Genomic DNA, 27,809 nt, shown 5'->3' with positions numbered 1-27,809 from the left:
TGTTACTGACTCGCTGGCCCCAATTCCAGGGGCGGACGAGGTTTGGAGAATGGCATTGCCCATTGGCCTCGGGTGGGATCATATGAGTCTCAGTCAGATGTGCCAGTAAAATTCTGCCTATGATCTGGGGACCCAGGTTCAAATCCCACCCTGGCAGATGGTGAAATCTGAATTCCAGAAAAATCTGGAATTGAAATACTAATAATGACCATGAAACAATTGTCGATTGTTATGAAATCTTACCTGGTTCCCTAACCTCCTTTAGGGAAGGAAATCATAAATCATTATCTGGTTTGGCCTACATATGACTCCAGAACTACAGCAATGTGGTTAACTCTCAAATGCCCTCTGAAATGGAGGGTAATTAGGGATGGGCAATAAATGCCAGTCCAGCCAGCAATGCCCAGATGCCATAAATAGAGTCATAGAAGTTTACAGCATGGAAACAGGCCCTTCAGCCCAACTTGTCCATGCCGCCCTTTGTTTTTAAACCCCTAAGCTCATCCCAATTCCCCGTATTTGGCCCATATCCCTCTAAATGCATCGTATCCATGTAACTATCTAAATGCTTTCTAAAAGACAAAATTGTATCCGCCATTAGTACTACCTCTGGCAGATTGTTCCAGACACTCACCACCCTCTGTGCAAAAAAATTGCCTCTCTGGACACTTCTGTATCTCTCCCTTCTCACCTTAAACTTAGTTTTAGACTCCCCGACCTTTGGGAAAAGATATTGACTATCTAGCTGATCTGTATCCCTCATTATTTTATAGACCTCTATAAGATCACTCCTCAGCCTCCTATGCTCCAGAGTATAAAGTCCCAGTCTATCCAGCCTCTCCTTATAACTCAAACCATCAAGTCCCGGTAGGATCCTCGTAAATCTTTTCTGCACTCTTTCCAGTTTAATAATAGCCTTTCTATAATAGGGTGACCAGAACTGCACACAGTATTCCAAGTGTGGCCTTACCAATGTCTTGTATAACTTCAACAAGACATCCCAACTCCTGTATTCAATGTTCTGACTGATGAAACCAAGCATGCTGAATATCTTCTTCACCACTCTGTCCACCTGTGACTTCACTTTCAAAGAACTATGAACATGTACCCCTAGATGTCTTTGTTCTGTGACTCTTCCCAGCAAAAAGTCTGACAACACCAGGTTTTAGTCCAACCTATTTATTTGATAATATACTCACTAGCTTTCGGGGTTACCCCCTTCGTCAGGTGAATGGAGAGTTCTGGCCTCAGACAGAGCATATAAAGCACAGACAGTTTAGAGATTACTGATTAAAATGCGAATCCTTACACCTAACCTGCTGTTCAAGACCTGAAGTGGCTGATAATGTGAGTGGAAGGAGCACTGATCACAGTTTAAAGAGATGTGTATTGTCTCCAGACAGTACAGTAAGTGAGGTTTTGCAAACCCAGGCAAGTCACAGGGGTTACAGATAGTGCGACATGAACCCAAGATCCCTGTTGAGATCACAGGGACGACCCACACAGTGGAATGTAGGCGAAAATGCCATCGTGCTACCTCTCCTGACTTAAGTTGTGGAGATGTCAGCATTGGACTGGGGGTGGGCACAGTAACAAGTCTCACAACATCAGGTTAAAGTCCAACAGGTTTATTTGGAATTATGAGCTTTTGGAGCACTGCCCCTTCACCAGGTGAGCAAATCAGGTGAGCTCCTTCAATAGAACAGACTCACCTGATGAAGGAGCAGCACTCTGAAAGCTCGTGCTACCAGAGAAACCTGTTGGACTTTAACCTGATGTTGTGAGACTTTTTACTGTTTCCTAATGTAGTTAAGTCATTTATTTACTTCCTGCACTGCATCCAGGAACTTGGCACGACATTCCTGTTGCTGATGGACTCAGCTTCCTTCAGACATGCCCTCTTTGCCTCTGCTGCATGTTCCTTCCTCCTTCTATTGGAGAACGTTATTTCCCTCCCACTCCTCACAGAAGAGAGGCCATGCAGAGCAGGACAAGCTGCTGAAAGAGGGAATGGTGGGGTGGACACAGAGCACATCTGGGGAGGCATCACGGTACAAGACTCGAGAAGAGGGAGTGGGGATGTGGTGTGAGGAAGGGATCGCAGCAGGTGCTTGAATTTATGAATGGTCTTTAAGAAGAAATTGTCTCACAACAACTACAATAAGGACAAAATTTGACACGTTTCTTTTCCACTTAAAAGGTCATCACTGAAATTTGTCAGCTGCTGAAACCACAAACGTAAACTCAAAGTAGGACAAGTACAACATTACTTACAGTTGTCAAGATAACGGGGCTTTTAATTTTGATATCTCTGGCTCCTTTCAGCCGATACAAACAACATCTCCTAATTTGTTGAATAAAAGATGTCACTGAGGTCAGTTCAATTTATCAACCGGAAAGGATTCCATTCCTTCAATACTGCAGCTGGTATGTGATCACAGGCCACGTGTCATACAGATGAACGCACCAACCATGATGTTGTCATTCCATGGCCATTTCCTGTTCCAGCTGCATCTGATCAAGCATTGCATGTTAAAGGCTAGACATTGAGTGACAGCAATTGTCCACTCATAATACATCTCTTGCTCCCAGTCAGGGCTGTGCATACTTATACAGAAAATCTCTATTGACAGCTATGCTACAGGGAACATGAGTGACACCAAAAACATCTCTCCATTCAGCAACTGTCCCAAACCTCTTAACTTTCTCCCCCTCACTGACCATCACATCATATTCTTTCTGAAAGTACTTCCTGGTTTCTCCAACATTTCATTGTGGAAATAGAAACAACCGTCATACACAAATTCTAAAGCAATTTTATCAACCGACTGATTAAATGATGCATACAAAATGAAACTAATCCCATAGAATCCCTACAGTGCAGAAGGAGGCCATTCAGCCCATTGAGTCTGCAGTGACCACAATCCCACCCTGGCCCTATCCCCATAACCCCATATACTTAACCCACTAATCCCCCTGACAATATGGTCAACCTAGCATGGCTAATCAACCTAACTCGCACATCTTTGGACTGTGGGAGGAAAGCAGAGCACTCAGAGGGAACCCACGTGGAGACAAGGAGAATGTGCATAATCCGCACTGACATTGACCCGAGGCTGGAATTGAACCGGAGTCGCTGGCGCTGTGTGACAGCAGTGCTAACCGCCATGCCACCATGTCACCAGTGTACTCTCCCTCACTAACTGTCTTCATCTTCCTGCAAGGTATTTCCTGAGTGGCTAAAGCACGGGAGGGGAAAGCTGCGAGTTTATGATTGAGGAGACTGCGAATAGCCTTGGAAGGCAGCCTCAAGTAGGCTTGGGCTTAGTGGCTTCAGATTGCACTTCCTCAACATGAGCTGGATGGGCTGACGGGCAAGGGTGCTGGCAGAGTGTCAGCTCACTGATACTGTCACCGTGACAGAAAGGACAGCAGGTTCCTATTCCGTGGAGCCATTGCCACTCTCTCAGGATAAAAAGAGATTGATGATCTTCTAAAATTCCCTTTCAATAGCGGTACTCAAAACAATATCAGCAGCTGCCCGAGGTTCCCCTGCAGCATCAGGCATTTTTCTGAATCTCTGTGCCGCAATGGAAGATATGCCATTGGCCATCGGACACCTCATCACAGTCCGTTCCACACTGTGTGCCACAGTGTGGTTCCCAGTTAATGTTGCATAGAATGGACTCCAATCTCTTCACAAACTCTGTGCCAAGCTAAACATGGACTCTCACACCTTAACACTGAGCAGTAGGATTGAAATGTAGGAGCATATGAAATAGGAGAAGGCCATTCAGCCCATCAAGCCTGCTCTGCCATTCAATAGGATCATGGCTGGTCTTCTACCTCAACTCCACCGCCCGATCCCTGTATCTCTTAATTTCCTTAGTATCCAAACATCTCTCAATCTATGCCTTGAATATTTGAAGATCCACAGGCCTCTGGAGTAAAGAAGTGCAAAGATTTACAGCACTCTAAGTGAAGAAATATCTCCTTCCCTCAGGAGTAAATGGCTGACGTCTGTTGTCAATCCCACTGCCTCCCAAGCATGTATCTGAAGGGAGGGCCCCTATTGTCACACTGCACATGGCAGGCATCTCCCTTTCTCCCCTCTTCCATCAAGGCCTCTTGCGCAGCAACTGCTCTCAATTCCACTCATTTCACCAAGTACCACAGCACAGATTTGAAAAAACCTGCCACCACAACTTGCAACCACAATTCAGCTCCCCTTTAAAAGGTGCAGGTTCCCTTTTACTAAAGCTAAGCCCCTCTATCAGGCCCTTTGCTGATACATGCACGCACTGATCAGCACTATGTTAATGTGCTGCCCCTAACATGGCAGGAGTTCATCATAAACCACCCCTTGCCCAGAGGAGGCTATCCAATTTTTACCCCCAGTGCGATGAGAAGCATATATTGGTTAATCTCTTTCTGATGTTCTCTTCCATTGTTTCGAGCCTTTTCTTGTCCCTTCTCTCCAAATTCTCTGCCCTTTGTATTCCTGTGGTTACAATGGGGGGGGGTCAAAGAATATTGCTGGCAGGAAAAGCAATTTCATCCATCACAGTTGGCACAGGAAATAGTTTGGTTTCACAAGTGGACTGGGACACTCCTCTCTCACCACCTAAAACCATTCCTTGGCTACCAATGAAATGCACAGTGTTCAGTTGCTTAGACAAGTATCAGGACAAAAAGGAGAGAAGAGAAGGAAAATGGACTTAAGCCAGTTATGAGGGAGACTGGTCAGGCAGGGAACTACAACACGTGATTCATTTAGACTTGTCTCAATTGCAGGGTGTTCTGAAATTTGAACATAGTGTTTTATTTCCGATGTTGGCCTCGTTTAATATCATTTCTCCTCAATAATAAACTCCACAGTTTCAATTCCAATTCTCTCCCCATGACTAGTGGCACACTAAGTCATACTTTCATCTGTTTTCATAGCTAGTTATTCCCACAACAGATCACTAGTTTGTCACTAGGGGCTTATGGCTTGAAGGACGTCACTCCACATCAAGTGTAGCTGACCAGGAGTCTCCCCTGCTCTTTCCACCAGCCATTGGCATGTTTGGAAGGATTTGCAGGTTGACAAACTCAACCTGTTTGACCGCATTATGAACAAATCTCCCTTGGCCATCAAGTCTGGGGTGGGACTTGAACCTAGAGATTTTGTCTCAGATGCAGGGAAATTGCCCACTGTGCCACAAGTCCCCTAAGTATCAATAGTACATTGGAAAGGTAGCCATCTAATATCCTTTGTCTATTGCCAAAAGATTTAATATGAATTATAGTTGTGTTGTCTCAACTTAAATGCCTTATAATGGAAATCACCCCTAAATTATTCAAGAGGCTTCTGTCTGGTGTGAGAGATTGGAACCAACTTATGCTCTTTTGAAGCTACTGTGCCACATTACTGCAAAAGAGACGAAGGGGTTTATTCTAACAACGTCTAACCTGGTGTCCTGGCCTGATGTTTCTCCCTGAATGGCTGTCATTAGAAAGTAATCAATCATATTATTTATTTTGTGACATCTTATTTAGCATAAAATTATGTTGAGTAAGAGTGAATTTCTAAGTAATTAATTGCATGAAGTAGTAATAAAATGTAACACGAAGATAAAACTTACTTCACATTATATTTAGAATCATAGAACAGAGCTTCCACAGAAGGAGACCATTCGGCCCATCGAGCTTGCACCAAAAACAATCCCACCCAGGCACTATCCCCTTAACCCCGCATATTTACCCCTCTAATCTCCCAACATTAAGGGACAATTTACCACGGACAATCCACCTAACCCGCATATCTTTGGACTGTAGTAGAAAACCAGAGCACCCGGAGGAAATCCACGCAATACGGGGATAATGTGCAAACTCCAGACAGTCACCTGAGGCTGAAATTGAACCTGAGTCTCTAGCAGTGCTAACCACTCTGCCACTGTGCTGCCCATCTCGCTCTGTAATGTTGAATTCCGACACAATAACAGTGAGGATATATTTCTGTTTATACCAGCTAGGCATAAAGTATTCACCCGGAAAGGGCACAGAGTAAAACAATCAGATCAGGAGGGTTATATGTCTGTAATGGAATCTGCCCACTGAAAGGTGCCATTTCAATGCAATTCCTCTCCTTTCCAAGTGTAATTTTCACTCTCTCCTGAAGAATGAATAAACACCAAAGGGGTAATTACTTCAGTAAAGTCCATGAGGTTAGCCTCTTGGAGTATGAACTCCTTGATTGAGGCCATAATTGCCTTCCTAATCAGACAGCCTCACCTAAATATAAATATGGGATTTTCAGGTTTACTGGCCCTCTGGATTCTGAAATTGTACCTGAAATACTCTTAGGAGTGGAATAGAGTTAGTAAATAAAAGGAATCTGGTGAAGCAATATCGGCCTCTGAGGAGTCATTTCAAAAGGAGGTTCAAAGAAAATCAAAGCGCAAAGAAAATACATTGTAAGAAGGCAATAATGACTTGTGGTTGAAGCCTGCATGCCATGAGGGTAATTTTCCAATGCTGTGCTACCGTTGGGGAGCTGTTATCCCTCCAGCTGCATATTTTGGCAGATTGACCCATCTTTAAAAGTCCCACGCATTAAACCTGCCAGTTTGCTGATTTTGGCTTGTGTTCTGAGTCCACAGCTCACCCACAGATTGAAGAAGCACACATGTACTTTTGTCTATCACCAATTGACATCCACTCAAACCAGAGTGGGCCACAGATTTTGCTTGTTCAATTTCACACCCAATTACTTAGTTTTAGATTCAGGGCTGTTCGTTATCAGGTCACGGATAGGAAATTAGATGCTCCTTCACTCTCTTCTATTTGAATTTCCCTGTAGCTGATTGACCTTTGGGGTAACACGGTGGCACAGTAGTTAACACTGCTGCCTGACATCTCCAGGGACCTGGGTTCGATTCCCCGCTTGGATCATTGTCCGTATGGAGTTTGTACATTCTCCCTGTGTCTGCATGGGTTTCCTCTGGGTGCTCTGGTTTCCTCCCACAGTCCAAAGATGTGCAAGTTAGGTGGATTGGCCATGCTAAAATGTCCCTTAGTGTCAGGGGGACTAGCTAGGGTAAATGCATGAGGTTATGGGAAGAGGGCCTGGATAGGATTGAGGTCAGTGCAGACTCGATGGGCCAAATTCTTCTGCAATGTAGGATTCTACGATTCTACAATGTCCTGGCTATATCTTTATGCAGGTCACTTACTGGCAATGAATTATCTTGGTTTCTAATCTCACAAAGGACTCTGTCATACATATCTTTCTTATGGTCAATGCACAGCCTCACTCCTGGAACCAATACTCATTTTCAAGAACTAGAAAAACGAAATGTATATGAACAAAGGGATAATTTCAGTGATATGGCTTGCTGCATAAACTACGTTCTTACTGCGGAAAGAACTTGCATTTATATAGCACCTTTCAAGACCTCAGAAAAATCCTTAACCGTACTAGAAAATATTAGGTAGTTATGAAATGTGGTCACTGTCATAATGCAAGAAATATAGCAGTCAAGTTGAACATAGCAAGGAATGTGACAAAGATCAGATCATTTATTCTAGTGACTGATTGGAGAATAACTGGGTATAAATAGTTTTCTTCAAAACAGTTACATGTAATCTTAAGAGGATAGGCTGGGCAATGGTTTAACATATTATCTGAAAGATAGCATATCTAACAGTGCAGCACTCTTTCAATATAACACTGGAATGTTAAGCTAGATTTTTTGAACAAGTCACTGGAAGGGATCTTAAATCCATAATCCTTATCCCAGAGGCTGATGCACTACCCCTGAGCCGAAATGGACATGTAAACCAGCCTTGTATTCTATTTGAGCAGCATAGCTGCCATCTGTGCTCTCACTAGGCAATGCATTGCATCAAAAGTGGAATTTCATTAAAATAATCCTGATAACGGGTTCTGCAGCACCGTCCAAGATTCAATAGAATCATAGAATCCCTACAGCGCAGCAGGAGGCCATTCGGTCCATTGAGCTTGCACTGACAACAATCCCACCCAGGCCCTATCCTCATAACCACACTATTAACCCCTGCTAGTCCCCCCCGATGCGAAGGGTCATTTAACATGGCCAGTCCACCTAACCTGCACACCTTTGGACTGTGGTAGGAAACCAGAGCACCCGGAGGACGCCCACACAGGCAGTCACCCTAGGCTGGGATCAAACCCAGTCCCAGGTGCTGTAAGGCAGCATTGTGAACCATTGTGTCACCATGATGCCCAGAGATAGAACTACCCTCATTACACTCACTAAAAAGATCACACATTTGTTTGTGGCTGCTTAGTCTTTGGACAATGGCAACAAGAACAATTTGCATTATAGAGTCAGAGAGTCGCAGAAGTTTACCTCATGGAAACAGGCCCTTCAGCTCAGCTTATTCATGCTGCCCTTTTGTTTTTTTTAACTCCTAAGCCAATCCCAATTGCCCACATTTGACCCATATCCTTCTATACCCATTTTACCCATGTAACTGTCTAAATGCTTTTTAAAAGTCAAAATTGTACCCACCTCTACTACTACCTCTGGCAGCTTGTTCCAGCCACTCACCAACCTCTGTGTGAAAAAAATTGCCCCTCGGGACGCTTTTGCATCTCTCCGCTCTCACCTTAAACCTATGCCCTCTAGTTTTAGACTCCCCTACCTTTGGGAAAAGATATTAACTATTTATCTTGTCTATGCCCCTCATTATAGACCTCTGTAAGGTCACCCCTCAGCCTTCCACACTCCAGAGAAAAAAGTCCCAATCTATTCAGCCTCTCCTTATAACTCAATCCATCAAGTCCTGGTAGCATCCTAGTAAATCTTTTCTGCACTCCTTCTAGTTTAATAATATCCTTTCTGTAATAGGGTGACCAGAATTGCACAGTATTCCAAGTGTGGCCTTACCAATGTCTTGTGCAACTTCATCAAGACGTCCCAACTCCCGTATTCAATGTTCTGACCAATGAAACCAAGCATGCCGAATGCTTTCTTCACCCCACTGTCCACCTGTGACTCCACTTTCATTGTTTCATTTTGCTGAGGAATCTAGAACATGGTGCCACAGTCTGAGGATAAGGTGTTGATTATTTTGGGGCTGAGATGAGGAGACATTTCTTCGTTCAGTGGATTGTGAATCAGTGGAATTCCCTACCCTAGATTGCTGTGGATGCTCCATTGATGATGTTTGATCTTTGATAGAATCGCTACTGTGCTGAAGGAGGCCATTCAGCTCATTGAGTTGGCAATAGCTCTCTGACAGTTCATCCCACTGAGGTCCCATTGCTGTAATCCCATATACTTAGCCCGTTAACCCCCTAACGCACAGATCTTAAGACACCAAGGTGCAACTTAGCATGGTCAATCAAATTAACTTGTACATTTTTGGACTGTGGGAGGAAACTGGAGCACCCAAAGAAAATCCACAAAACACGGGATGACATGCAAACTCTACACAGTCAGTCACCTGAGGCTGGAATTGAACACGGGTCCCTGGCGCTGTGAGGCAGCAGTGCTAATTACTGTGCCACTCAAAATGGAGAGATATGGGGGGAAGAAAGTAAATTGAGGTAGATGATCAACCATGATTGTGTTGAATAGCCGACCAAGCTCAAAAGGCCAGATGTTCTAGCCTCACTCCAATTTCTTACATCTTAATTGGTCCTTCCCTTATAGCCTTTAAGAAGATGGTGGTGAACTGATTTCTTGAACAAATGCAGTCAGTTTGGTGTGGTTACACCCACAGTGCTATTAGATAGGGATTTCCAAAATTTTCACCCAATATCAATGAAAGAATGATGATACATTTCTAAGTTGGGGTGACGGTTTCTGGTCAACATTTAGGTTTCTAGTCAACAGTGACTCCTAGGATGCCCACTGAAGGGAATTTGATATTGGGTATGCCTTTGAACATCAAGTGGAGGGGGGAAGACTGGTTTTATTCTCTCTCGTTGGAAATGGTAATCATGTGGCAGTTGTATGTACCCACCTCTTATTAGCCCATGCCTCAATATTGTCCAGGTCTCATTGCACATGAACTGCCTCATTACCTGCTGAGTTGCAAATGGAATTGAACATTGCAAGGACCAAAAGTCCCCACTGCTAACCTTATGGTGCAGAGAATGTTGTTGACGATGTAACTGAAGATGATCAAACCAACAATTCTGTCCTGATGAATTAATGCAGCGGTGCCTCCTATCATCTTTGTTTGCTGTCGGTATGACTTGGTATGAGTGGGGAGCTTTCTCCTTGATTCCCAGATTTCCATTGACTTCAGTGGCAGTCACTCTTGTCTCACCTCTGGAATTCAGTTCTTTTGTCAATGTTCACACTAAGGTTGGAATGGGATCTGGTGCTGAGTGTTCATAGTGGAAGCTAAGAAGACATTATGGAGCAGTAACTGCTGCATGTTCAATTTATTATTGGCGTCTTGATGACTTTGCTGATGATTGAGTGTAGAATGCTGGGAGGTGAATTGTAAATGACCAGACTGGACTTGCCATTTTTTTGTGGACAGGGCATACACTGGCAATTTTTCATAATTTGTAGCAGAAGCCAGGATTGTAGCTGCACTGAAGAGCTTGTCTGCAGACATGGCTAAATCTGGAGAACAGGCCTTTGCTATATCCAATGTCTCTAGTCCCTGATGCTGTGTGGAGCTAATCGAATTGACTGAAAGCTGCCATCTGTCAGAGGATGGCTGGACTGATTGGGCAGCAAAATGGAGATCTATTAGCAGAGGCAACATTGCCTCAAAGTCAATACTTTACATCAGAAGAGAAATTTGTCAGAACCACGTTAGAATCAAGTTTATTGAAATTGCAGAAATATCAGCCTCAATTTTCCAATCCTTCTTAGGGAGGGTGCCAGAGGACTGATGGATTAAAAATGTTGCCCATTGTTCAGGAGAAGGGGAGAAAAATAAGCATAAAATTATAGATCAGTCAGTTTAATGTTGGTGATGGAGAAATTTTCAGAATCTAAGAGAAAATTATCAACTACTTGGACAAGCATGACTAATAAAGGTGTCAGCATGGATTTGTCAATGGCAAATTGTGTTTGACAAACTTTGATAGGTTTTGTAATGAGATGACAGAGAGGCCGATAGAGGACAGTGCTGTTGGGCATAGAATCCTTACTGCATAGAAAGAGGCCATTCAGCCCATCAACTCTGTACCAACCACAATCTCACCCAGGCCCTGCTCCTGCAAACCCACGTATTTACCCTGCTAATCCCATGACATTAAGGGTCAATTTAGCACGGCCAATCAACCTAACCCACGCATCTTTGGGGTTATAGGAGGAAACCGGACCATCCAGACGAAGCTCTCACAGGCACAGGGAGAATGTGCAAACTCCACACAGACAGTGACCCAAGCCAGGAATTGAATCTGGGTCCCTGGTGCAGTGAGGCAGCAGCGCTAACCATTGTGCCACCGAGCCTCCCAGTAATGCTGTATATGTGATGTTGCATATGTAGTAACACAATATATTTAATAAATGATCAAACAATTGGGTTGCCAGTAAACTTGAAGCCATGTAATTCTGAATACAAAACAGAGTAAGGGAAAGAGAATACAACCCGTGGCGAGTAGATTTTATTTTAGGCTCCACTGGGATATACAGCCGGTTTACTCAGGGTTCTATACTAGTCACTACTGCTGTTTCTCCTATTCATTACTGACTTGGATTTTGCAAGTAGATAGACAACATTTTGAAATTTGTAGATTACATGAAAATCCAAAGTTTAAGTTTATTTATCAGTGTCCCATGTAGGTTTACATTAACACTGCAATGAAGTTACTGTGAAAATATCCTAGTCGCCACACTCCAGCGCTTGTTCAGGTACACTGAGGGAGAATTTAGCATGGCTGATGTACCTAACCAGCACATCTTCTGGATTTGGGAGGAAATCAGAGCATCTGGGGGAAATCCACGCAGACCCGGGGAGAATGTGCAAAGTCCACACAGACAGTGACCCAAGCTGGGAATTGAACCTGGGTTGCTGGTGCTGTGAGGCAGCAATACTAACCACTGTGCCACCATGCCTGTAGCAAACAGTGAGAATGATGGTAATAGGATTCAAGAATAACTTCCAATTCGCTGGTGGAATGTTGGAAAACGCCAGGTGAAACCCAATGCAGAAAAGTATGAGGTGATACATTTTGTTAGTAAGAATGAGCAGAAATATTTCAAGCTAAACAGTACAATTTTAAAGGCCAGAGTGACCTGGGTGTGTTTAAATACAAATCTTCAAGTTGGCAAAGTATTTCAACAAAACAGTTACCGAACCATATGAGGTCCTTGACTTTTTAAGAAGCATTGCCCAGGATTCTACTTTGAGGCAGTGGCCCCTCTATCGGCTACAGGGCACCCAATCTGGAGGAACACATTCATGCCTCACAGGCCTACAGGAAGGCCACAGTCCTGGCTTATCCCCTTTTACTGTCAGATGTCCTATCTGCAAGAACTTCTGGCCAATCCAAGGATCGTCAGCTCTCCAGTCTCATCAGCACCATGAGGAGTGTTGACAGTTGCTGGGATTACAGCAGTTCTCAGACCAGCGACAATGGGGCAGTGCACAGATAAGTAGGGTTAGGACTTGCTAAGGCCAACAGACAAGAATAACAGCCCAATGATCCAAGTATGGCCATGACTAGTGTATTCCACATACCTTCATTCGATCATGCCTGGGGATTCTTATCTCAGCCAGGTTCCCAGTATCCAAGTGATTAATTGAATGGTTTGAATCCATCGAGTTGAGTAACGTAGGAATGTCAGAACAGAAATAGACCATTAGATGCCTGCTGCACCTTTCAGTAAGATTATGACTGATCTGGTTGTGATGTCCACGTCTCTGTTTGTCCCCCATAACCCTCGATTCCCTTGGCCTAACAAAAATCAGCCTAATTTTGCATTGAATAAATTCAAAGACTCAGCCTCCTCTCCTTTCTAGGGAAGAGAATTCCACAGACCAATAACCTTTAGGTAGTGAAAGTTTATCATCTTTGTCTGGAAAGGGGAGCCTTCTTATCTTTAAACAATGCCATCCAGTTTTAGTCTACCCACAACAGAAAAGAGCCTCCGGGTCTCCATCCTATCAAGTCTCTTTAAGATCTTATACATTTCAATAAGACCACATACTATTATTATTCTGAACTCCAATGGGTATAGGCCTAACCTGTTCATCCTTTATTCACGAGTCCAGTGAACCGGTTTTGAATGCTTCTAAAGCAATTATATATATATTTCAAATAAAGAGACTAAAACTGTAGTACTTCAGATGTGGTCTCACTAAAATCCTGTATACTGGCTGCAGTAAAAGTTCCTTACTTTTATTTTCCATTCCTTTTATAGTAAGTGCCAATATTCCACTCCTAATTACTTGCATACTAACTTTATGTGATCTATGTACAGGACACTCATGTCATTTTGTACCAACAAGCTCTGTAATCTCTCTCCATTTAGATATTGTATTGTTTTTCTCCTCTTACTGTTAAAATGAACAAGTTTGCATTTACCCACATGATGGTCCATTTGCCCGATTTTAACCTACTCACTTCACCTGTCTATATCCCTTTGCAGACACTCTACTTCCACTTGACAAGGTAATTTACTATCTATCTTCCTGCCAGTGGCAAATTTAGCTACTGTACAGCTGCTCCCTTCATCAAAGTCATCAATATAGGACATAAATAATTGAAGAACCAGCATTGATCACTACGGCTCTCCAGTAGTTACAGCTTGTCATTTTGTAAAAGACCCTTTTATCCCTACTCTCTGCTTCCTGTTAGCCAATCAATCCATTATCCTTGCTAATATGTTACTCCCTATATCACATGCTCTTGTAATTTGTAGTAACTCTTGATGACTTATCAAATGCCTTTTGGAAATTCAAGTACACCTCATCTACTGGTTCCCCTTTATCCACCTTGAATGTTAGTTTGTCTAAAAACAGATTTGTTAAACACGATTTTCCTTTCATAAAGCCATGTTGGTTCTGCTTAATAAAATGATTATCAAGGAGCCTATTACAACTCTCGTAATATAAGATTCTAGCACTTTCTCTAGGACAGATGTAATCACTTGGTTGTCTGAATGCTTTGCTGGTGGGATGGGAAATGGCCCCTATTTATCCTCTTTTCTGGCCATTGTTCTTAGAGCAGTTTTACAGACAGTGGGTCCACTTAATGGACTTGTAATGCAGAAGGTACAGTGATGCAAATGTGCAACCATCTTTGACTATAATCCCAAATCACTGGAATGTGGCTTTAGTCTTTGAAGAAGAATCAGTTAGGGGTTTCCTGCCAGTCAATCCACAAAGTCATTCCTCATGAAGCATGGTTTTACAACAATGGAGTAAATAGAGAGGAATTGTGTCTAATAACTGATGCATCGATAACCAAGGGACACAGATTTATAATGGTTGCCACACCCAGAAGTGACATGAGGGAAAACTTTTCCATCCCACAAGTAGTTAGGATTCAGAATGCACTGTCTGCTAAGTGTGGAAGAAACAGATTTAAAAGGAGTTTACCAACAGAGATTTGACAATTACTTGAAGGACAAATAAATTGCACTGACGGGAAAGAGTGGGGCAGTGGTACTAATGAGATTGCCCTTCAAAGGAGCTGCACAAACTCACTGCATTGATTGGTCCCCCCATGTGCTGCATAATTCTCTAATTCTATTATAAGGCACCGTTAAACCCCAGCTAAACAATTGAAAGTAGATTATCTTCCAACACTGAGAAGTTGAGTTTTCAGTAACTAATTGTGTTTACGTATGAATCAGGAACAAATGTTCTTGTTCAATACAGTATTTGAGTGATAATGCTTGGCCTGAGGGATAGGCTCACACTGGTAATAAAACCACAGAAAATTAACTCTACCTTATTCCTAGGATATTAAGCCAAAAGAGAAACCGCTGGAAAATCTCAGCAGGTTTGGCAGCATCTGTAAGGAGAGAAAAAAGCTGATGCTTCGAATCCAGGTGACCCTTTGTCAAAGCTAAACCGCATGGAAAGTGGGAGATGTTTACACTGAAGGGTGAGAGAATGAAAAGTGAGTCACAGACACAAAAACAAGGGGAAAGGCTGCTAATGGCAGCCCATAAAGAGAATAGAAGATGTGAATGACCCAAATGGCAGAGAAACTGAAATTGGAGGGTAAGCTATGACAGATGAAGATGTGGGGGAAGGGGGGGTGAAGATAGGTGGGAGAGAGGTAAAACTGAGAAGGGAAAGCAAAGGGGGAGAAAGGATAAGGAAAGGGGGGATAAAGTGGGGGGAAAGAGTGGGGGGAAGAAAAATAAAGAAAGACAATAAAGAAATAAAAGGTAGAGAACAGTTAAAAACTAAATAAAATGAAAACAAAAGGATCGAGTTGGGGTAGAGCAAATCATCGGAAGTTGTTGAATTCGATGTTGAGACCGGGAGGCTGTAAAGTGCCTAGCCAGAAGATGAGATGCTGCTCCTCCAGGTTGCGTTGAGCTTCACTGGAACATTGCAGCAGCCAAGGATAGACATGTGGACATGGGAGCAGAATCGTGTATTAAAATGGCAAGCAACTGGAAGTTCAGTATCTTGATTGTGCACAGGCTGAAGGAGCTCAGCCTGGCCTTCCCATTGTTCACCATTGCAATTATGACAGGTTCCTAAATCCGCATTAACGATATAAAGCTCAGTTCGTACGTCACAATTGGGTTCCTTTGTGGTTAAGGTGTATGTTTTTATATTGATGTTCCTGTAGTCTGCAGTAGGTACATTAAACTCAGCTGTGGAAAAGTTCTTTAGTTCTTCACGGGCCAGGAACTTCATAGTACGTGAGAGGCTCTCTCAAAAGGGAAAAGTAAACTTCCGCGGCATAATCCATCTCAACAAGGATGTGGCTTCAGCAAGGACTGCGGGGGCAGGAAAAATGTGCATGAAGGAGAGACTCTGGATTAAGGAACAAAAAGAGTTGCCTCAATTTCCATTCAATCATTTCTGTGATAAGAATTCCAAAGAACCAGTTTTATAATACTGTTAACTTTATTAATTAGTAAAAGATTTGACATTCAGCAATCTAAAAGAAAATTATACATTTTTAACATGGCAATGGAGAGACTTTGGATGAAATATTTAACAACCAACTTACTGAAATGGAGAATCTTTTCAGAACGGGGACAGCTTTATTTAGCAGTTCACGTTTGTGCCCGTTAGGCAGTATTTTGTTCCCTGACATCTGGACCACATTTCTAGCTGTTGGGACACTTGTACCCAGTGGCTTCGAGGCGTTCCTCTCAGCTGTGGCCGTGCGGCACTGCTGCATGGAGTTTCTCCCCCCAGAATACCCAATGGTTTTCATGGTAATGAAGACTGACACCCATCTCACAGGAATAGATTGAAAAATTCTCCTTAACTGATATGTGGAAAAAATAGTTGCCAGACTGATACCAGTGGGACTTCTATACTAACCAAACAATTCAGAGTAACTGGCTCATCACGGATATACCTATTTTAAAATTCTCAAGATATAGCCATCCGCAGGTCTGGCATTCATCGCCCATCCCTAGTTGCCCTGAGAAGGTTTCGATATGAATGAGTGGCTTGCTAGGCTATTATAGACGGCATGTTGGTGTGGGACTGGAGTTACATAGAGGCCACTAAAGAAAAGGACAGCAGTTTCATTCCTTCAAAGATTGTCTCCAGGAAGACTTGGGTCTCTACTAGATGCTGAAGTTACAATCACGAGCTGGATTTTGGCTGCTGCCCTGTTCAAACGCACTTAACTATTTTCAATACACATCTGTTTACCGGTCTCACGTTTTAGTTAGAAGTCATTTTGCATATGGAAAGAAATTGGTGCAAGATTCATTAACGCTGTTATTCTCGACTAAGTGACAAACAATAGTTCAGACATTCCAGGCAGAATTCTCTGGCCACACTGGTCTAAAAGCCAGAGATTCCCACCCGGTCAATGGGGTTTCGCATTGTCCACAACCCGCCCGCTAAAATTCCAGTGGTGGGCGGGATGGGAGAATTCCGGCCTCTGCCTCACAGGGATGGCATTTCTTAACTACTTCAAATTAACAATTGAAAAATAAAGTTTGATCTTAGCCTGCAGTTGGCCTGGAATCAGGAACAGTCACAAACTCTGTCCAATGCTAAGCCCACTCATTCTTTCCAGAATCCAATTGCAGACTTCTTTTCAGGAGTGGAAATTATTAACAGGTTAACATTATTGTCTGACCTCGGAACAGGCAGTGGAAAAAAACATCCGAGATATTTCAATTCCATCTTTTGTCGATACAACTGGAATGATTTCGAGAAATGGGTGTGCGACTTCTATATTGTGATGAGTCATGTTACCCATGTTTGGCCTTCAAGTTGGGTCCCTCAGCTCCAGTTGTTTTGTTGAGCAACTCTATGTGGCTTGAGTGCGAGGACAAATGGTTTAGGTCTCCCCGTGCATGCTAACATTGAGACTAAGCTATTTCTGACCCTGATACTGAATCATGAATGGTTGGATTATTGTCAAAAATCCCAAAGTCATGTTGCATTGCCCTTTTCGGATAACATTAATAACTTTCCAGAGACCTCACAGTAAAAAGACGCACAAACATCCTGAACCAGGAAGTGGCCAGAACATCACTGGTACTTTGGACTATGCTAGAATTGGCTACACAAACACTATCTGGATACATGCGGAGGGGGCTGCTAACAATTTACAAGACTGTAACACACTTTCTTGCTCAGCAAAGAACGCTGAAGCACAAAGAAGATTAATTAAAATGTCCATGCGTTGACATTTACACATATATCCCGTTTCAGCATTCGGGTTTTCATCAAACCTGGCCCATCTGAAAATGTGCGTGTGATCATTATTTTTTTCCCTGGTGGTTACAGAAAAGACAAAATTTGACATAATTACATGAAAGCGCTTTCTGCTTCTGCGGCACACAGTCACTCTTTTTTTAAAAGGGGAGAAGGCAGGACAATACTGAAAGTTATGGATCAGTGCACGTAAGGGTGTTCTTAAGCATAGGACTGAACTCCCTTTTCCTTCAGACGCTCTGTTGATAGCCACTGTTTTGTTTCTGATTCCAAAAGGAACAGTCAGGCAGAGAATTAAGGCTGTTGCTGACCCGTTCGCCCTCACACAGCAGACGTGGCCGTAGGTTCGCTGCTGAGTGTTTCAACGATGTCATCCCTTTTCAGTTTCCGTAGGGCAGTGCAAAGTGCGTCCGTGGTGGCAGAGTCCTTGGCCGCCCAGTCGGAGAGGAGGGCACGCACCGGGTGTTCTTCCTGCTTGAAGGTGTCTATATGCTCCTCGTTGTATCCCAGCAAACCAGCCAGGCTGCACCATTCAGCATCCTCCTCGCATTGGTTCAGCAGCTGCTCCACCTCTTCCTGCTTGTGGGGAGGCAGGGCGGTGTAAAGACTTGGTTGCGCTTGTGCGGCTACGGACACAAGAGAGAAAGAAACCATGAAGTTAGACAGAGTGTTGTGAATACCTCAGGGTGTCTCTTCACGTAAACTCAAACACAGAGCAGTTGTTAAACAGCAAGACATGTCCAATGCAGGGGATAGAATCATAGAACCATAAAAAATTACAGCTCAGAAACAGGCCTTTTGGCCCTTCTTGTCTGAGCCGAACCATTTTTTGCCTAGTCCCACTGACCTGCACTTGAACCATATCCCTCCACACCCCTCTCATCCATGAACCCGTCCAAGTTTTTCTTAAATGTTAAAAGTGACCCCGCATTTACTACTGTATATATATGAATGAAAGGAAAAAGTCCACTCCTCGTACATTCATGAACAATTAGATTACTCCTCAACCACTTCAATCTCTTCATAGACCACATTTTCAAACCAAATATTTGGTTATTAGTGTCACAAATCTGCTTACATTAACACTGCAATGAAGTTACTGTGAAAATCCCTTAGTTGCCACACTCCAGCGTCTGTTCGGGTACACAGAGGGAATTTAGCATGGCCAATGCACCTAACCAGCACATCTTTCGAAGTGTGGGAGGGAACCGGAGCACCTGGAGGAAACCCCACGCAGAGAATGTGCAAACCCCACACAGTGAGTGACCCAAACCTGGAATTGAATCTGGGTCCCTGGCACTATATGGCAGAAGCACTAACCACTGTGCCAGCATGCCGCTTACCTTCTTCCGTTGAGAAAAAGATATAAATGTCTAAGACCACGTACCAACCAACTCAAGAACAGCTTCATCCCTGCTGCCATCAGAGTTTTGAATGGACTTGCCTTATATAAAGCTAATTTTTAATGTATAACACTGTATTCTGCACCCTCTTCTTTCTTTCTCGTCTATATATTCTGTGAACAGCATATTTTCTCTGTACAGCATGCAGGAAACAATACTTTTCACTGCATCTCAATACATGCGACAATAATAAATTAAATCAAATCAAAAATCCACTTCCTTATATATTCATGAGTAATGAGATTACTCATCAACCACCACTTTTCTCACACGCCACATTTTCAAACCAAAATGGAGCAATATCCATTTAAAGTCAACAAAAATGAAAATTGGAAGGAGTATATCACATAGCAACCAATCCCATATTAAATGGCTGAAGTTGATTTTGTTATGAACCCAATTGGTGTTCATCAATATGTAAACAAGGTAATATTTTATTGTTATCAGCAGTAAATCCAAGACTATATTTCATCTGTCATTAACCAGCCTAATAAATACCTGCCAGTAAAGTAGAATCATTGATTTATAGAATCTCTGCTGTACAGAAGGAGGTCATTCAGCCCATTAAGCCTATACCAACAATAATCCCACCCAAGCCCTATCCCCATAGCCCTACATATTTATCCTGCTAATCTCCCTGACACTAAAGGGGATTAGAAGGAACAATTTAGCACATCTTTAGACTGTGGGAGGAAACCCACGCAGGCAATATGCAAACTTCACAGTCACCCAATGCTGGAATTGAAACTGGGTCCCTCGGCACTATGAGGCAGTAGTGCTAACGACTGTGCCCCATGCCGCCTATGTTCTCACAAGTAAATGTCAGATGAGTTAGATTTAGTAAAACACTGAGTCTAGAATTCCATCAGCCCTGTCTTCCTTTCAAGTGTGGCAAAGCAGGATCAAGCGTTCGGATCAAAGAACAAAGAAGGGTGCAGCACAGGAACAGGCCCTTCGGCCCTCCAAGCCTGCACTTATCATGATGCCTGCCTGCCTAAACTAAAACCATATGCACTTCCTTTCCCATCCTAATCATGTATTGGTCTTGATGCCCCTTAAATGCCACCATCGTACCTGCTCCCACCACCTCCCCGGGTAGTGTGTTCCATTCATTCGCCACCTTCTGTGTAAAACACTTACCTCGCACATCGCCACTAAACTTTTCCAACGATCCCGTGTCAATTTGAGGACAATCAAGGCACAAGTTGCCAGAGTTGCGAGGGTTGGATTGCAGAGGTTGGGGAGGTGGGGATGGCGGGGGTGAGGGGGGCACCTTGGATAACACAGGGCTTCAGTGTACTTGTTGCTAAATCTCTTCTCAGCTGAAAATTGACAACAGCCTGCTCACATCTGACAGCTCTTTTTGTGTTGGCAAGTAACCCGTTAAGTGGTTGGAGCGGGCCATCTGTTTTCAGTGGATCATTACATGCTCTGGCGTGCGTTGCTTAGGCAGTTGATTGTAGAGCAACCGAGACAGCGTGACAATTTAAATTGCATTTAATAGACAAGATCCAATTTTCCCAGGAAATGATTTATTATTAATTGATGGGGTCAGAACCATAATTAAAGGACAGTTTCACAGAATGTCAAGTAGGCAGCATTTAGTTAATTATGATGCAAGAGCTGAATATCGTTTGATTGTATTCCTTTCATTTTGTCCATAATCACATCTTACTGAAATCTGACATTGAGGAAAAGTTACAATTAAACATTAGGAGCTGATTTTCCTCCACCCTAAGCCAAAAAAAATTGCAGTTAAGTGAAAAGTCAGTGCTAATTCCTCGTTCTTGTTTTTCTCCTGAAGAAATTTCCTGCATAGATTTTCTGGTGTCTGTACCAGCTGAGCAAGCTGCAATTCAAATCTTGCACAAATAAAGATGGTATTTCCTCTCATAGCAACACAGCAGCAAGTTGCTTCAATAAAGCTTTGATTAGATTTCATTTATTATTGTCACATGTATTGGGATAGAGTGAAAAATATTATTTTTTGTGCACTGTACAGGCAAGACATATTGTTCATAGAGTACATAGGGGAGAAGGAAAGAGGACGGTGCAGAATATAGTGTTAGTCATAGCTAGGGTGTAGAGAAAGATCAGCTTGATACAAATGAAGTCCATTCTAGGACTAGAGGGCACAGCCTCAAAATAAGGTGGGGGGGGCGGCGCAGTTTAGATCTGAGTTGAGGAGGAACTTCTTCACTCAAAGGGTGGTGAGTCTCTGGAATTCTCAGCCCATTGAAGTGGTGGAAGCTACCTCGCTGAATATATTTAAGTCACGGGTAGATAGGTTTTTGGTAGACAAGGGAATTAAGGGTTATGGGGAGAAAGCGGGGAAGTGGAACTGATCCACTTCAGATCAGCCATGATCTTATTGAATGGCGGGGCAGGCTCGAAGGGCTAGATGGCCTACTCCTGCTCCTATTTCTTATGTTCTTATTCAAAAATCTGATGGCAGCAGGGAAGAAGCTGTTCTTGAATCGGTTGGTACACGACCTCAGACTTTGATATCATTTTTCCGCCAGAAAAAGGTGGAAAAGATTATGTCTTGGGTGCGTGAGGTCCTGGGTTATGCTGGCTGTTTTTCCGAGGCAGTGGGAGGTGTAAACAGTCAGTGGATGGGGGGCTGGTTTGCGTGATGGGCTGGGCTATGTTCACAATCCTTTGTCGTTTCTTGCGGCCTTGAGCAGAGTAGGAGCCATACCAAGCTGTGATACAACTGGAAAGGACGCTTTCTATGGTGCATCTGTAAAAGTTGGTGAGAGGCAAATTTCCTTATCCTCCGGGGAAAGTAGTGGCATTGGTGGTTTTCTGGACATTTTAGAGCCTGTTCTGAGGCACTGCCTGGCTCAGGAAACAGGTTTCACTCTCAGTGTGGGCTTTATTTATGGTACAATGAGTTAAAAAGTTAGATTTACACTGTTTTTTAGGGGCCTTTACTTTTTTACTTCCATCACTTGGTTTAAATGTACTTTGCCGCACCTTCCCCGTTTTGTAATTTGGCCTGTTTGGAGGAAGATGCAAGCAAGCAGCTTAAGTAGCTGCTGAAGAATTTAATCAAACCATCTCCCAGGCCAAGTTCTCGTTTCCTGACACCTAACAAGGATCCCCCAATCCTCCTGACAGTGCTACCCATCTATCCCACACTGGCAAATTGTAAGACTGTGGCACTCACCTCTAAGGTTATGGGGCTGAGGAAAAAGGTGGGTCAAACTTGAAAAATGAGTTGATGAAGGACAAAGAAATGTTGCAACAAGGCAAAGAAATGTAAATAGGGTGATTTAGAATAGAATCCCCACAGTGCAGAAGGATCTGCACTGACAACAATCCCACCCAGGCCCTATCTCCATAATCTCATGTCTTTATCCCATTAATCCCCCTAGCCTACATATCTCGGGACACTAGCATGGCCAACCCACCTAACCTGCACATCTTTGCACTGTGGGAGGAAACCAGAGCACCCCAGAGGAAACCCATACAGACACAGGGAGAATGTGCACACTCTGCGTAGAGAGTGACCCAAGGCTGGAATTGAACCCATGTCCCCAGTGCTGTGAGGCAATAATGCGAATGACTGTGCCAGCATGCCGCCTACACTTGCTTGTATGAGGGCAAATGCAGACTGGTTAAAATGAATGGCTTGTTTCCGTGTTTCCAAAAGAATTTGGAATTAAAAATCTACTGATGACCATGAAACCATTGTCGATTGTTGGCAAAAACCAATTGGTTCACTAGTGTCCTTGAGGGAAGGAAATCTACCATCCTTACCTGGTCTGGCCTACATGTGACTCCAGAGCCATGTGGTTGTCTGTCAACTGCCCTCTGAAATGACCTAGTTCAGTTTTAAGGGGAAACTAGGGACAGTCAATAAATTTTGGCCCAGCAATGCCCCTGTCCCACAAATGAATGAAAAAAGAACATGTGAGGCAAGGAGCTTTTCTCGTCCCACATGCATGGCAGAGTTGTGTGCTTTCAATGACAAAATGGAACTTGCGCTGTTAGAAACAAAAGACCTGTACCAAGTAGGCTGGAAGATTTGGCAGGTATCTGATGTGGCATAGAAGGACTTCATTAAGTAATGGTTTGAAGCAGCAATTACTTTGACAGCAGTGAGAGAGATGCCCTGTATTGAAAGGGACTTGCAGGTATGGCTACAGGACTGTGTCTGTTTTGGTTTTGGCAGCTACCTTTGCAATTCATTGTCATTGTGCATCTAACTATAAATATCTGTGCCTGTAAAATTGGGTGGTCCTAAATAAACCCAGCAAGCAGATGGATACTCGGATGTCATAAAATTTCCATTGAGGTAGCAGATGGAAAGCAGCTTTACGGAACAGGTTCCACAGATTAAACTCTATGTAGCTCTGCAGCCAGGAACCATTACTAGGGGGAGAAAACCTTGCACAAGTGGCAAATTTCTTCACTCCTATTCCCCTACTACCCTTCAATCCTAAAGAAGTCTTGTTTAAGAAACATTATAGGGCAATGGCCCATTCATACATTCATTGATTGAGACTGGAGCACTGGAAGGGAGCCCTGGGTGCATTACCAAGTTTAAATTATTAATGGATTTTATTTGGCTTTGCAACACATTCATGCAAACAGCACTGCAGCTCACATCAATGTGCACAATGGGCATTGTGTGTCCTGAGGTGTATTATCAGCTGACAGGTTGGCATTCCATGCATCCCCTTTTTCTTAAAGGGACAGACTGTTCAAATTATTCCAAATTAACAACATTGCAATTTTGATTAAATTTGGTGCCTGATGGTGACTAATGGTTTCCAATCCCCATTGCTTTTTCTTTTATACCTCCTGTCAAGAGAGACACACCTAGCACAGGATTTTGGGTTTTATATCAGAAACACGACTCCTGGGTCAGATGGGGGTCACAACCGCGTAGGTGACAGTCAGTGATTTTTCCCCAAATTAGACAGGAAACTTCCAGTCAGCCTCAAATGGACCTTAATAGATCCGTTATCCTATGTCGTAGGGTCTTATGGATTACAAGGCTTGCAAAATCTCAATAACTGTCCTGGCTGGAGACAATATACAGCTCTTTAACCTATCTTGGCCCTCTCTCCACTCACATTTTCTGTACTTTAAGACTTGGTTATCCGTAAAGACTCGCATTCCAACCACTATCTTGTAAATTGAGTTTGTGTCTGTATATGCCCTGTTTGTGAAAACAAGTCCTCATTCACCTGAGACTCCAAAAGCTAGCGCCAAATAAACCTCTTGGACTTTAACCTGGTGTTGTGAGACTTCTTCCTGTGCTTACAGGGAGAACACAGTAAGAAATCTCATAACAAGACCTTTAACCTAGTGTTGTGAGACTTCTTACTTACAGGGAGAAGGCAGGAGAATGGGGATAAGAATCATATCAGCCATGATTGAATGGCTGAGCAGACTCAATGGACCAAATTGGCTTAATTCTGCTCCTATAGTTTTTGGTCTTATGATCTTATGGTCTTAAAAGACCGTTTGACTCTTAAGTTAAAAATCCAGCCCCTTCTGTTTCTCGTTGTTCTGAGTTTGGACGTTTACAAACGAACTTGATGAGATTGGCTTGAATTTGATTCTATTAATATCATAATTAAATAAATGGCATTATCCAACATGATGTGCATATGTATTTATAACAAGCAAAAATATTAAATGTATGGTTTCACCTTAGCATTCTGACTGAGAACAACAACCATTTAACCACAAGAACTGTGAGTGTGAACAGATGGTGCTTTATCATTAAAGCTTTTAAAGTTTATTTATTATTGTCACAAGTAGGCTTATATTAACACTGCAATGAAGTTACTGTGAAAATCCCCTAGTCTCCACGTTCCGGTGCCTATTTGGGTACACTGAGGGAGAATTTAGCGTGGTCAATGCACCTAACCAACGCGTCCTTTGGACTGTGGGAGGAAACCGGAGTACCTGGAGGAAACCCACACACACATGGGGAGAACATGCCCCACAGACAGTCACCCAAGCCAGGAATCGAACCTGGGTCCCTAGCACTATGAGACAGCAGTGCTACCCACTGTGCCACCTGTTGGAATAGGATTTCGTTAAAGTATAAAAGCAGAAAACTGAACATTTTCCCACTTACATTGTGCAAGATTCTGAACACTGTCTCATTAGACCCCATCCTGACAAATGTATCTGGAGAGCAATGTGACATTAGTTGATGATGGTTTCAGATTCATTATTGGTGCTGTGAATGGTGGTGATGATAAATTGAGATGAGGTATTAAAGCTTCACTTAAAAATCAACATCCAAGCATAATTTATAGTGCCCTATCACAATGAGATATCTCAAATCAATTCAAACAACCATGTACTTTTGAAGTTCAATAACTATTATTTAACCAACGTGTACTTTCAAATGTATTTCTTATTTTCAGTAAGACTTTAGGCACAACACTTTCTTATCTTATGATAAATTACATTTCAATTTTTTTTATTATTTGTTCGTGGGACATGGGTATCACTGGCTGGGCCAGCATTTATTGCCCAAGCCTAATTGCCCTTGAACTAAATGGCTTGCTGACCCATTTCAGAGGGCAGTTGCTGTGATTCTGAAGTCCCATGTAGGCTAGACCAGGTGTGTTTCCTTCCCTAAAGGACAACCAGATGGGTTTTTCTGGTAATCAACAATGGTTTCATTGTCATCAGCAGATTCATTTCAGGTATTTTTTTGTTGAATTACAAATTCCACCATCAGCTGTGGTGGGATTCGAACCCGGATCCTGCAGAACATTAGCTGAGTATCTGGATAAATAATCTAGAGATAGTACCACTAGGCCACCGAGAAGTGTTAAAGCAGGTCACATCAGAAGGAAAATCTTTTGGAGTGATCACTTTGTCTAATTTCAGTTGGCAGTCTGTTTTGATGTTGCACTGTTTTGCTTTTTATGTGATTTAGTCGTCATTACTTCTGCTTGTTATAGAGGAAACCTCTCAACTTCGGGCACACTTAAACAATGAAATAAGGTATCGGGATTGCATTACTTCACATTGACAGTGTGTACTCCCGGAGTTTCCTTTCACCCACCTGATTAGCCATAATCTTATTAAATGGTTGAACAAGGCTGAATTAATCCAAATTTATTGCATTGCCAGCTCTTTGCTACAGATGTTACGATCTTAGTCTGTTTTACATTCTCACAAATCTGTGTGAAGGGGAAAATTCCTTCGAATCTAAAATCGAGTCTGTGGTTCATTCATGTTCACAACATGATACGGCACGGAGATACAATGGTTATCGCTGCTGCCTCACAGCACCAAGGATCCAAGTTCGATTCACCGGCCTGGGTCACTGTCTGTGTGGAGTCTGCACCTTCTCCCCGTTTCTGCATGGGTTACCTCCGTGTGCTCTGGTTTTCTCCCACAGTCCAAAAGACGTGCTGGTTAGGTGCATTGGCCATTCTAAATTCTTCCTCAGTGTACCCAAACAGATGCCGGAATGTGGCAACTACGGGATTTTCACAGTAACTTCATTGCAGTGTTAGCGTAAGCCCATTTGTGACATTAATGAAGAAAACGTTAAGCACAGAAGGGACCATCTGACTGACTGTACTTGTGCCAAGAGCCCCACTCCCCTACCATTTCCTATTACCCTATGAACACTTTCTGTTCCATTATTTATTTAATTCTCTTTTGAATTTATATTATTGAGTGTGCTTCCTGTTCAGTTCACAACATTGCACTCTGAAAGGTATCCTTATATGGCCTTTCCCATCACCTTAAATTTGTTGCTCTCTGCTTTGCCACCGAAAACACATTTTCTGTATTTATCAAAATTGTCCATGAGTTTAAGCACCCCTATCAAATCTCCTCTTAACCTTTGCTGCCTTCCAAATCCAAATTTAATAATCGACCATTCCTCATGCCTCATTTTCATCTTAATCTGTCCAGTAATGACACATCCAATTCTGTCTGTACACCGACTTAACCTAAAGCCAGAGATCCCACAAGTCCTGTTAAAGCCAGGCGAGAAGCTCCAAAGAGCTTCAAATAAATAGCATGAAATTTTCCTGTCCCACCTGCAGATGGGACAGGACCATGCAAAGGTCTGTTGACCCTCGGATGGGATTTTCTGGTCTGGGACAAGTGCGCCTGGAAACATCCCCCATACAATCAGTAGTTACATTTATATAATGCATTCAATATAGCAAAATGTCCTGACAGCAACGAGAGCAAAATCTACAAGAATACTTCTGATACCAAGCCACAGAAGGAGATGAACAGAGGCTTGATCGGGTGTGATCTTATGGCCTAGTCCCACCTGACTTTTGGTGTGGCGAGGTGGTAAGATTGGCAGGAGATGAAAGATGCCCAGTTTCTCACCTGCCCCAATCATTCTGGCCCTGTTTCACCAATGAAATTGCCTTTGCGCCCATAATAAACAAATCTGCCTCGCTACAAGAACCCTGAGAAACTGGATGTAAGTGTCGTAATTCAAATGTCTGAATGGAATTTGGCTTGAGGCTGAAGATGTACCAACGCTTCCAGGAATAGGTAAATGATTACATGTTACTGAGAGTGTTATTTTGGTTAAGTGCACGCTACACTTTTAGAATTACACCA

General features: G+C 42.9%; 1 protein-coding gene across 1 annotated transcript in view; it reads right to left on the bottom strand.

Annotated features, from left to right (window-relative positions):
- Positions 1-16,039: 16,039 nt before the first annotated feature.
- The window catches only part of ngfrb (nerve growth factor receptor b), a 145,491-nt gene continuing 133,721 nt past the window's right edge, over positions 16,040-27,809 (bottom strand). Inside the window, exon 6 of the mRNA XM_080213443.1 lies at positions 16,040-18,449. Within this exon, the coding sequence (XP_080069569.1) occupies positions 18,145-18,449 (305 nt within the window). The 3' untranslated portion in view covers positions 16,040-18,144. The remainder of the gene's footprint in view (positions 18,450-27,809) is intronic.

This window comes from Carcharhinus amblyrhynchos, chromosome 27, assembly GCF_965287045.1.
Source record: "Carcharhinus amblyrhynchos chromosome 27, sCarAmb.v2.hapA, whole genome shotgun sequence".
Lineage (NCBI taxonomy): Eukaryota > Metazoa > Chordata > Chondrichthyes > Carcharhiniformes > Carcharhinidae > Carcharhinus > Carcharhinus amblyrhynchos.
The sequence above is the reverse complement of the archived record's forward strand: the minus strand, read 5'-3'. Positions and strand labels throughout refer to the sequence as shown.